Genomic DNA, 12,834 nt, shown 5'->3' with positions numbered 1-12,834 from the left:
ATATCCCATGTTCACATGATTGGATTGAAATTATGCCAATCTAAATCTCACTGACGTAAGGGGCGGGACACTGAGGCCCTCATTCAAGCAAGTGACTATTCACTTGCAGTGAATTCATAGGGTAATAACAAGGTAAAAGATAGCATCACACCAGCAGTGCAAAACATATGGTACATTTTCCAGTAAATATTCATGTATGTCAAACATACAAAAACAGATATAACTAGTGTTAATTGTGTTTGTGTAAAGGGAGCGTTGTTGCAAGTTTTCTAGGCCTACATGAGAAATTAAGATAATCTTTATTTACAATATTTTTTAAAAAATGGCTTTATAATTCATTCGCAAATAGTTATTTATTTGTTTGTTTAAGTAACTGCATTTATAATACCAGTTTGTAGATGAAGATTATTTGTTATTTTCAATATGATGGATTGTTCCAAATTTTGCCTTTCAAATTTTCTTTCACTGACATTTATTTATCTTAAGTAACTGGCTGCGTGTGTGTAATACTACCAGTGTCTTAAAGGTTATTTTTATTTTCAACTTGATGGATTTTTCTAAATTTTGGTTTTCAGATTTCCTCGCTGATATTTACTTATTTGTTTAAAGTAAATATATATGTAATACCAGCTTATAAATAAGCAGAAATAAACCAAATCTGCAGAGACCCCAAGCTGGTGCTTGGAGCTTGTAAAGCATCAGTGCGCATGCGTGCGCCTCTGCACCTGTTCAGCAGTGCGGCGCGCTCCCGATTCCTCAGCGCGCCGCCGTGCAAAATATGGGGGCGCGCTCTTTATGGCAGGTCTCAAAAGAGGGGGAGCAGCAGCTCACGAGCGCGCCGTCGTTGTCAGGGACGGACGGGGTACAGCTGGGAAAAACACATACACACACACGCACACCCCCGTCTCCGTCATACACGCACATACGGCAAAAAAACAAAAGCGACTCTAAGGGAAGAGCGAAACTGGAGAGAGGGAGCATGCGGTGAGGAGCAGGGGCTGCTGCAGACCTTTGTTTGTTTCCTGGAAACCCTGGAGCGCGAGGGAATAAAATGGAGTGGTAGGGGCTCCGAGGCGCGAGAGGCGCGTCCACCTGCTGCTACCGGGAAGGCAGTCCGGGCTCGCGAGTGAGGGGAAACATGTTGAGACCACTGTATTGAAGTGGGTAACAAAAAAACAAAAACAAAAAAACAACAACAACATATGACAACAATCCACCCGCCGAGCGATCAAACGGAGTCTTAAGAGCGGGCGGGACGTGCGGCCCGAGTGTAACGGGAGGTGAGTATGTGGGCTGTGCGTGTTTATGTGCGTGATGCGGTGAGTGGGCCAGTGTGACGCGCGTCAAACGCTGCAATGGGGAGAAATGGTGGAGCGAGTGTCAGCTGTCATGATGCGTCCATATTGCACAGGTGTGTGTGAGTGAGGGAGAAGAGGAGGAGGAGGAATATGGCTCAGTGTCCTGCGAAAGCTATGAGTCGCAGGCCATCGTTTGAGGGGACAGAAAGCATTGGTGCTACGTGAGGCAAACACTCTCTCTCTCTTTTGCTCTTACACACCATCCCCCCTAAGCCAAGGCCACAGCTACATACGCATTCGTTCACACAGAGCAATAACAAAAACTACGTTATTTGTCGATATTCTGTATGTGCCGTTTTACGCATTTTTATTTCCCCCCGCGTTTTGCTTGTGGTCGGTGCTCGGTGCTCGGCGCTCGGGGCTTGCGACCGATGCGGCATTTGGCGATGGGAGATGCAGAACAGCAGAGCGCGTATCATAGCGCACCAGGCCTTCAATAATTAAGGGTGGACTCAAACCTGTTACGTCTCTCTGAATAATGTAAATTCTCTTGGTTATCCGAGATGTTGAAAGCGTGCTCATCTTTCAGGCTCTTGATATAATCATGTTTAGAGTATAGGACCTGTCTGTCACCGGATACCTGTCCTGGGAGCTGTTATGGAAGTTTCTTTGATGCTGTCAAGCTGCACCGCACACTTACGGCTATAACAGAACCGAATGTGCACATCAATCAATCAATCGACGAAACAATCAGTCAGAATGGATGCATAGATCTGTTTGTTTTCCACACAGCAGCCAGACTTGCTTAAACCTTCTACCTTGAGCTAAGTAGTCAGACAGTGTAGTAATGCTTTCATTGCTATAAATGGATGGATGTATGATATTTTGGTAGCTTGTCTGACAGATGACCAAGGACAGATTGCAGCAGATTTATCGATCTCTGAAAAAGATCTTACAAACTCACACTGATGTGGACTCTCTCTCTCTCTCTCTCTCTCTCTCTCTCTCTCTCTCTCTCTCTCTCTCTCTCTCTCTCTCTCTCTCTCTCTCTCTCTCTCTCTCTCTCTCTCTCTCTCTCTCTCTCTCTCTCGTAATTCCATTGTCTGTCTCTTGGGTGGATGTTAAAGCTGAATAAATATTAATTTCGTTTTTAATAAAAGCAGTTTGCAGACAGTGCCACTGCCCTGTTCTCTGTCTGCAAAGCTGGGAAAAATGAGCCCAGCTATGCTGTTCTCAGAACAGCCCTGGGCTTTTTCTCATACAGGCACTGGTTTGGAAGGAGCAAGTCATAGACCATAGCCATTTCCAGATCCGAAAAAAAAACAAACAGCTGGAGAATGTTTTAGTGTATAACTCTGTGTGAAATGGGTGTTATGGAATTTTTTTCTTGCTTGGATTTAATTTGCCAACAAGCCTGTTAAACACTGATGATTTCCAAAATTATCCAGAGAATGTATTTATGGTGTGTAACAGCTTATTGAAATAGTTGGGCCATAAACATCATGGATTTTAAGGTATAGGGAAATGTTGATGTATTTATGATCAGATGCATGTTTTAATAACATTTGATAAATACATTTATGAATTAGCTGTTATGTTTGTTGAACAATAAAACAGTAAATAGTAACAACAAATCAGTATATGAATTCGAACTGATTGTATCCACTAAAGTTTCATATACCCAGGGGGCAAAGGGGGTTTAGCAGACATGGGCAGCTGTAAAAGGATTGTCATATAAAAATGGGCTGATGTCTGAGGATCACAACCTGGGTGGACAACCCAGTCAACAAGCTGCTGGAAACTTGTAATTAGGGTCAAAACAATGCTACCTCAAATTCTGCTCCCCGGAATCACCCAATAGTGCAGTCATTTTATGAAAAAAGGTTGAACAAATTGCAACCGAAGCAAACTCAACTGATTTTGAATCCACAATATGTCCTGAGTAAGGGAAAAAAAGCCCTGAAGAATCCCATTAGGGGAAAGTTTCGAAAAAGACCCAAATATAGCAGATTCTTGTTGAATCTTGTTGACATATAACAGTAAAAGACTAAATGTTAAGGTCTGAATGGAACACATTTAGGCTACCCATGAACATTAATACATAGAGGCAGGAAGAAGTACTTTAGAAACCAGCCTTTATTAATTATTATTGCAGAGATGGGGTTTGGGCATTGAGTGCATTGTGTACGTATCTAGATTTTTTGATCCAGACACTTTTTATTTTACCTATCTTTTGTATTCTGCATTCTCCGAGTCCTTATCCATGTCTCCTGTTTTTCCCTCAGACTCATCCCCCAGAAACAGTCGCACAGACCCAGCCCCAAACCCCATCTCTGCAATAATAATTAATAAAGGCTGGTTTCTAAAGTAATTCTTCCTGCCTCTATGTATTAATGTTCATGGGTAGCCTAAATGTGTTCCATTCAGACCTTAACATTAAGTCTTTTACTGTTATATGTCAACAAGATTCAACAAGAAATTTTCACCTGCTATACCCAATGTTTAGATTTGTTGTGGTATTTATGCAAATTGGCACATATGTAATTAGATTATGCACCGTTTGTCCATGTTAACAAATAATTTCAAAAAACTTGTAATACATTTTTTGTTTGTCTTGATGTAAGTAATCAACTCAGTAATTTTCATGGTGATATTTAAAGGTTAAAATTTTTACCCTATTCACGTGAGAAAAATAATGAATAGGCGAATTAATAGGCTATATTTGAGTCTTTTTCGAAACTTTTCCCTAATGGGATTCTACGGGGCTTTTTTTTTTCCTTACTCGGGACAAATTGTGGATACAAAATCAGTTGAGTTTGCTTCAGTTGCAATTTGTTCAACCTTTTTTCATAAAATGACTGGACTAATTGGTGATTCCGGGGAGCAGAATTTGAGGTCGCATTGTCTGATTTCCTAAAAAACAGGTGTTTTGCCCCCTGGGTAATACGGAATTCGAAGTGATAATGAAATTAGATTTTCTTTTTAATTAATTTAGTTTAAATGACATTATTTAAAGTGTATATAGAAGCAGCAAACCACTGAAAAACACACAATGCCCACTCAACAGTTTCAAAACTCTTGTGCAATTCATAAATCTTCAGGTCCGTTCTGAATTCCTATGTAAATTCACCTCATGGGAGCACTTCAAACAGTGCACTAGAGATCAGCATTTCTCCCCAAAGCATATGCTGCTGTGTTATGTTTATTTTTTTAAATAAGAAGTTGCATGTCTTTTTACTTGCATATATGGCACACTATTCTGACACACACAGCCTGAGGCAAGAGATAGCACTCTTTCTTTTCTCTGTCTCTGCAGTTACAAAGCTCTTTCATTTCTTTCACATCCTCAAGAGTTGTACTTCACAGTGAAGGGCAATCAGAGGACAGAATGATGTAAAGCAATACAACTTACTGTAATTCTTGAGAGTAAAAGTGAGAGAACGGAAAATGGGACACAAATCAAGGAAGTACTAGAGAGAGAAGGCTGATTTGTAATTGTTGGCATGGTAAATAAATAATTTCTCTTCTCAATTCTCTGAATTTAAGTTTTGAACATCGAAATACTGATTTTTGTTTTCTGGACATGCAGCTAAAGTTCCCCTAAATTAACAACAGTCGTTCTTCATCATTTTAGCTGCTGATAAACTTAAAAGAATAGTTCACCCAAAAAAATGAAAATACCATCATGTCTATTTAAATGTTTGATATGACTTACTTTGATGGAACACAAAAGAAGTTTGAGAATTCCCAAGATTTTCTTTTCTATTAATTGGCTAAGAAATGATATTTTCTGACACTTTTTTAAATTCTCCTTTTCTCTTCTTTTCTGCATTTCACTTCTGGTCTAGCTAGAGTAATTTTTATACTTTAAACTTGCCATTGTGTAGTGCAAATAATGTTGGCTCTTATGACAAATTGTTTGGGATATTCCTCATTTGTAAGTCATTGTGAATACAGAATCTTATAAAAGAATACGTTAAAAAGAAACGTTTATAACGTTTATAATACGTTATAAAAGAATACGTTATAAAAGAATAGTGTTTTACCTTACTAAAACAAAAAAAACACTACTGGTTTATCGGTTCTGAAAAGTGTGATTTGTTTTTGTTTTTTTCCTGACTTCAGTGCTGACAGATTTTAAAGATTGCATGGCTTCCACTATAGCCTTTACTGTGTGTGTCTTTGTGTTTCTTCAGGCTGGACAGTGGTAATTATGTTAGTGAGAGAGAGATTCAGTTCAGATTGATGGATGTTCTGCAGGAGTCTCGATTCTCAGGGGCAGATCACAGCCCCTGTCCAAGAGATGCCAGTGAAAATGGTAGGAGTTCCCACATGCATTTAATATGCAGCATTGTAAGAACTTTTATTGCACCTGATTTAAAAATCACATTGATTTCAGTGTAGTATGTAAAATTTGTCTTTATATCTATAAAATCTTTACAGATGTTTGTCAGGAAAAACTTGAATTTCACTTTTTGTTTTTGACCTTTTTAGAACCACATGACCCCCTGGCAGATGTGCCACATGATTTAAGGCGCTGTGATGACATCACTCCTGCAGTGCTATCCCTGCCCTCCCTCTGTGGCCAGAGTCAGACCTCTGAAGGTCCCCTTAGCCCAGCTGACCTGCATGATGGGTCTGTCTCCAACACCACCTCTCTATCCTCACTCTCTTCGTTCTCTTCTCTTTCCTCCCTCTCATCTCTCTCTTCTGTGCCCTGTTCCAAACCTGTGACGCCCTGGTCTGTGCCGCAGACCTGTGACAGGTCATCCCTCTCTAACATGGACTCCAGGGGCGGAGATTGCCTTAGCTGTCTGATCCCCAAAAATCAGACAGAACCGGAATCCTGTGAGTCCGTACTCGGCTTTGCCAGCATCAATTTGCAATGCCTTGGCCCCGCCCCCAGCGCAGATCGCTATGGTGACCAGGTTCTATCTGACCAGCTGCTCAGCGGCCCCGCACATCCAGCTGTAACCAATGAGGGGGCTGAAGAAGGAAGGTCGATGCAGGAGAGCGAATCAGATGAGGATCCTGCATCCAGGAGCATATACGAAGGTCTTGGTGAAGAGGCGCAGGACTGGAGCTGTTTAGAGACACTCATCAGTGAAAGCCGTATGGAGCTCTTGGACTTATGCTCTCGCAGTGAACTTGCAGTCAATCTGTTCTGTGAAGAAGATGTGGAGAATTACATGTTTCAAGAGGAAGAGACCGCACTCAGTACTGACGTCTGCTCACTTAAGATACGCTACGAGTCCTATCAGGATGGAGTACAGGAGAGAAGTGAGTCTACCCTACAGGATGAATCTCAGCTAGGTTTCTTTCCTAGTTTACCTTGCAGTAGAAAGGAGGGGCCAAAAGAGAAAACAGACCAATCCACTGAGATTAAGGGTGATGACCATGTGACCCCCAGTATTAGCCCAGACAGTAACTTTCTTTTTGACCTCAGTAATTCTCCAGAAGATTCTGGTGAATTCAGTGATGACAGCTCTTGCACAGGCTCCCCAGACCACGCGCTCTCCCTTTGCCATGGCCGTTTGTCCAGAGAAAACTCCAGCTCCTCCAGCCAGCTAAGCTACCGCCTCCGAGCCAAGAGGAAGGTGGCCTACCGAGAAGACTATCTGTATGATGTGGACTCTATAGAAAGTGAGAAAAACGCAGAAAAACGAGATAAACAGCCTGCTGGGCTCAAGAAAGAGCGTGATGATGACTGGTGTCCGAAGAAGAGGAGGCGGTCCAATAGGAAGGACCCACCTGTCATTATAAAATACATAATCATCAATCGGTTTAAAGGCCAGAGGCACATGAGAGTGCGGCTGGGACGAGTCGACCCATCACCTTCTGTAGTCTGTTTGAGTCCAAATGCTCTGCTACGCTATGAGAGGCTTGCACCATTAAAAGCTTACTGGCAGAAAAGAGAAAAGGAGTTGCAGGAACAAAATAGATTGAAAGCTGCAGAAACAACCAAACGTCTCAATGGCTGCAAAAGACCGCCAAACACTACACTCAAACGCAAGCACAGGTTGGCCAGACTCAGGATCCAGCAGATCCATGCAGTACAGAATTCCCTCCCCAGCCAAACTATAGTGGTCCACGCCAACAATCAGCCAGAGGAGACTGAATCACTGAAAAGCACAGAGGAGCCAAAAGATGACATTACGCACACTGCCAGGGCTAAAAGCAGAACACAGGAGAGAGAAGAAAGAAGAAAGGCAGGTAAAACAGGAAAGATAAAGAAGTTTAAAAGTGAAGCAAGACTTCGGTTGAAAAAGTTAAAAGACGCTGAGACACAGGGAGTCCCTGAAGCCTCTGAGATTGAGCAGTGCAGCCCAGGTTTACCAGAAAACCTTAGTAACTCTTTAGAAGGTAATGTTACAAATGAAACCTCCAGTAATGACCCTGAAAAATGCACTTTGACCCCTACAGCTCCAGGGACTAATGGAAACGCTGAACTCCTCCCGGGGGGATACCTGCAGACTCTTCTTGAAGCCTCTGAGTCATCGAGCACTGCTAACATCTCCTATTTCCATCCAGGGTTGCAGAATCCCAACCTTCAGCCAGTCCAGAGCTGTGTTCTCTCTCCTCCCTCTGAATCAGAGCTGCCCCACTCTCCTCCACCTATGAACCACGGGCCCAACCACACACATTATGCTGAGCCAAACCTTACTGAACCAACCCAGCCCATTTCATGGCCATCCCAACCTTCTGCTGAACAGCTGCCCTTCTCCCCAGACATCCCAACCCAGTCGCCTATGATGCCATCGGGCTTTCCCACACCATTGCCTGTGTTAGCAGGTGATGGCACAAATGTCGCAGGGTATGGGCAAGTGTCTCTATCGGGGTGCAGGGTGTCATATGAAGAGTCCCAACCTGACACTGATTATGGCTTGAGTCCGGCTGGTTCTCGGAGTGACAGTGGTGTAGGGCGACTGGTTAGCTTTAACTCCCTTGGGTCACTTTCTGCCACCTCTAGCAACTACAGCTCGCTCAGCCTAAGAGAGGGTGAAAGAGAGAGGGAAGAAGAGATCAGTGAGATCAACGATGGCTTCTTGCCACATTGCAGTCCACGGCTCATCCTGCAGCAAAGTCTAGAGGAGGTTACTCCACTTCGAGAGTCCAGTGACCTTCTGGATATCTCCAACTTTACCCCTGACAAGTTCCGTCATTCATCACTATCTGAGATGTCCCCACCAGACACACCTAACTCTTCCCCACAGCTACTGGGGAATTGTGGTAAAGTTGGAGAGTTCTCTGAGGCAGCAGAAGCAAATGTACAATGGAACTGTGGAGTTGTCCCCCAACTAAATGAAGATGGAGACCCACACCTCCTTCAGATACAGTCTTTCAACACAGAGGAGGAAGATGTAGGGCTAAGGGATCACAAAGGTTCTACGAAAAAGGGTGGGAAAAATGGACAAGGCACTAAAAAGACCAAAACGCCAAAAACAGTAAAAGGAGAGAAAGTAAAGCTCCCACGTCAGGGTTCTCGTTCTGTGAAGAAGATCAAAGCTTTGCTTGAGGGAAAAGCAGCCAAATGTGGCGGAGGGTCAGAAAGTTGCGCTTCATCCCCCACACCATCACTTGGCTTGATTGGAGCTCAGGGGGAGTGGCCTATTACCGGGGGACTGTCAAACGATGACCAACGAGAATTCCAGGAACCATCAAACATCCTGTCCAATATAGTGTCTGGCATGGCTGAGGTACAGCGTTTTATGAGGGCCTCTGTGGAACCTCTTTGGGGGCCTTGCCTGTCACCAGGTCAACATGCCCTCCAGAGCCAGACACTGAAGATTCTGGGTAGTGCCGCTGACCTTAAAAAGCGGGGTGGTGCCTCAGGCGGAGGTCGAGGGAAGAAAGGGGCTGGGCGTGGTGGTAAAGCTCTGCCTAAACTTCTCCCACCAGGCTTCTTTCCTACCCTTGGATTAGACTGCCTCCCACTTCCACACCGCCCAGCCCACAAAAAAATGTACCGTCACAAAAGCAGTGCTAAGTTTGCCCGTGAGGAACTCTTAGCGGGCAAAAGGGACATAAAAGGAGTAGCATTGACCGCTTTGGTAGAGAAACGGAGGTAATATTTTCTCTCTGCAATGTGCCCCCTCTCTTTCTCCGTTCCCTTCCCTCGCACCCTGCCAAATCCTCCTATAGTCCTTTCCACATTTCAGAGCTGCATGGCACCGACTTTACCCACAATCCTTTGCCTAGCCCACTGGAAGGCAGGCACATCCTGCATGTCGGCCCTGCTAAACTACCTACTAGACTGACTGAAGTCTCACTGTCATGGCTGCACCCTACTCACCATTGCTGCTTTGTTGCATTTTTACCTGTCAAATTTCAGTTGTTTTTAGTTGTTTTGTTTGTTTTACAAGAAGAAAAATGCCTTTAAAGTCTTTGGATTCTCTTTTAGTGTGGTGTTTATCTAAATATCAATATTTTGTCTTTTTGTTTTCCGTTGCAGCTATAACACTGTATGTGTTAAATCGGTGTCACAGCACCATGGTTTAAATCGAGCCCAGCGCCCTGCTCTGTCTCTCAGCAAATGGTTGCCTTCTGTTCAGGGGTCAAAGGTCATGTGTAGTATTATGTGCTAAGAATTGTTTTCCCTTCATTTCTGTGCCAACCCCTCAGAACATTGGGCTTTGACAAGCTAAAAGAAAGCGTCCTCACAAAGATGTTCGTTTTCTGAGGTTCTGATATTCCGAAAGAGATTTTTTCATTGTTGTTTGTTTATAAGTTTTGAAAAGGGGGTTCATTCATCTGTTCTCCAGTGAATCTCCTCCTGCCAGTATCAAAATGCTGTTGTACACAAACATATGCACTATTTACAAAACAAGATTATATCAAACATGTTTAAATTAATGTGCCAAACTATGAACAATTAAATGTACAGACATTTTTATCTACATAAATATTTGCTGTTTTATAATGTGGCACTGATTGAGGAGTGTGTGTGTGTGTGTATGTGTGTGACTGGGATGGGGGGAGTTGTTAATCTGAGATTCACTCCTGTTGCATCACATCTGTAAAAACAGCGAGAAGTCATCTCAACAATCAAAAGAAAAATGTTGGTTTATTTTACACTCTTGGCTAGTTCCAGTTTAGAGGCATGAAGTGAGAGATGCATGACAAGAATTGGTAGGAAGCCGAAGTGCTATAATGGCAGAGAAATTCATTGGTTGCCTTTCATTCTGATTTATTTCTGGATGGTAAAATATCACTGTTCGTCTATAACAAGGTAAGAAAATGATCATTCCTTCTCATAACAAGACATATAATGCATTCTAACTGGTTTACATCCCCAAGTTTCTAATTTAGCTTTCAGTAAATATTTTCTCTGTACCTCTAATGAATTTTACACCCTTAAAACCAGATAAGAACAGGACCAAATATTGTTTGAAAGTTTTTCTAATTTGTTGCTAGTGATGTGCATGCATTTAAAACAAATGAATATGTGCTGTGAATGCTGATCCCCTGTATTATTACTTTCTCTGACTCGCCTGTTTTTTTTCTTACCTGATCTCAAAACCATTGTTTTTCAATTGCTGTTGGAATGTTATTTGTTGTTATAAAAAGAGGGAAAGAAGCCAACTTGGTTACCCCCATGTACTGTTTATTACATTGCTGCAGGATTGTACAACTCCCTGGATCCCCTCTTTTGTGAATATGTATTTGAAAAGATTTTTTTTCTCTCTCTCTCTCTTTATGTCCTTATGTTGATAGAGTGTGAAACACTTAAGTTGTTCACCACATCGGGTTAGTTTGTGAACTGATCCTCCTATTTCAGAGTTCAATGGGTATTTGTGCAAATGCTGTTCACATTGCTGTGAATGAATTGAGGTTAAATTATTGCAGAAAATGTTGAGGAACACAGATGCAGATGATGAGTGACATACCACAGCTGGTGGTGTGATTCAGAAGTGAGCTCCTCTGAAAACTTCTTGATTTTAGGGTGAACTAATTAGACCCTTTCCAGCCAAATCAGCCTCGCCAAGCAAAAAGCCTGGAAACATTAGCCGGGGAAAGTTTGTTGTCCATGTTTTCCCCGTGCTGAGTGAATGGAGATGTAACACAGTTGGTTCAGGTCCGTTGGCTCAGGGAACCCAACTGCATTCACATCTCTCATTCCCTCAGCCGTCCATCTCGACATAAACTCAAGCTGTTCTCAGCGGTGCCCCCTACTGTACTGTTTTTACATAGCCCTATTGTTGCTAAACCTGCAGGACATCTGTGATGCCAGTGCAGGATGCTCTTGTTCATATTTTGAGAACAGAGTTTTACACCAGTGAAAACTTTTTAGCACACGTCCCCTGCATTAACTGATCATATTTTTAAAAGTTCTTAAACGGTGTTATTCCCCATAAGTGCATCATGTAAAGTTAAAACAGGAATATCACAAACTTAATTGTGCCCTATTTATGAATGTATTATATTGTCAAGTTGGAAGTATTTTTTTTTCATGATTTATTTGACACTGCATTACTTGTAACTACTTTTGCCTTTTTTCATCATCATCGAGAAAAAAAAAGAAATTTTCTACTGCCTGGTCTGTGTTCACCAGGTGGATTCTCAATGAACTTGATGTAGAGAAAAAAATTATGACCTGTATATTTTTCATTGTGCCAATTTGTAACATATTTTCTAAGTGTATATTTTTCTTAGAAAGTGATGTGAGGTCGTTCTTACTGTGGCTTTGTTCGTTTCCCTTTTCAGCAAGTGAAAAGGTTGCTAATTGCCATGTTTTCTTTCTTTCTTTTTCTTTCTCTCTCTCTTATTTGTTTTTTGTTTGTTTGTTTTAAAACCAAAAATTGAAAATACTATAAAAATAAATAAAAAACTATTGTAAAGGAGAGAGAAGGAGAGCAAGCTGTGACTCTTTGTTGAGAGTTTTTGTAATTGGACCAATCTTGTTGTAAGAGTGTTGTGCTCTAGTAAAAATATATATTAATTTAAAGATAAAAAAGAAACCATGAAAACAGACAGTGGAACAATAACACTAATTTGTGATCTCATTGCTGTTTTATAGATTTTCATGTAAATTATTCTAGTATTTTGTTTTTGTTGTATCTGTCACAAAAGTTGAAATATTTGTGATCAAGCCTGTATGGTGACAAATGTAATATTGGTAACTTGCTGAGTTTTGTAATCATGTTTATGGAATAAATATTAATTAAAAGAGCTTTTGATCACTTCTTGTTTCAGTACTGTTTCATTTTTACTTGTAAAAATATTAACAAATCTGATTTAACTAAATTTGATGTAGCCATTCTGTTTTCCAACGTTGTGGCTCTGTCGAGTTAGTTCGTGCTCATCTGGTATCAAATCCTAAATATATCTGCATATCTTATTGTAAATCAGCTTTCATGGCAGTTTTTACAAACTACAACAGCAGTTCAAGGAATACAATGCTGCTGACACCTCTTCTACCACAAGAGATTTTCCGTAGAAATCACTGAACTTAAAAACTAACAGAATTTACAATACATAAATTATTTTCATTATTGCAAATGTTTGTTTATATTTCATCTCTATATGTTTAATAAAA

General features: G+C 41.5%; 1 protein-coding gene across 1 annotated transcript; it reads left to right on the top strand.

Annotated features, from left to right (window-relative positions):
- The first annotated feature begins 763 nt into the window (after positions 1–763).
- Positions 764–12,478, top strand: nexmifa (neurite extension and migration factor a). Its single transcript, XM_077241187.1, has 4 exons — positions 764–1,280; positions 5,495–5,616; positions 5,793–9,363; positions 9,751–12,478. Exons 2-4 carry the CDS (start codon positions 5,544–5,546, stop codon positions 9,881–9,883), a joined length of 3,777 nt encoding a protein of 1,258 aa, XP_077097302.1. The 5' UTR covers positions 764–1,280; positions 5,495–5,543; the 3' UTR covers positions 9,884–12,478.
- The last annotated feature ends 356 nt before the right edge of the window (positions 12,479–12,834 follow it).

This window comes from Siphateles boraxobius, unplaced genomic scaffold (genome assembly GCF_051911475.1).
Source record: "Siphateles boraxobius isolate OS27281-9 unplaced genomic scaffold, OSU_SipBor_1 24, whole genome shotgun sequence".
In the NCBI taxonomy this organism is placed as follows: Eukaryota; Metazoa; Chordata; class Actinopteri; order Cypriniformes; family Leuciscidae; genus Siphateles; species Siphateles boraxobius.
Note: the sequence above shows the minus strand (reverse complement) of the source record. Positions and strands in the feature narration are given on the sequence as shown.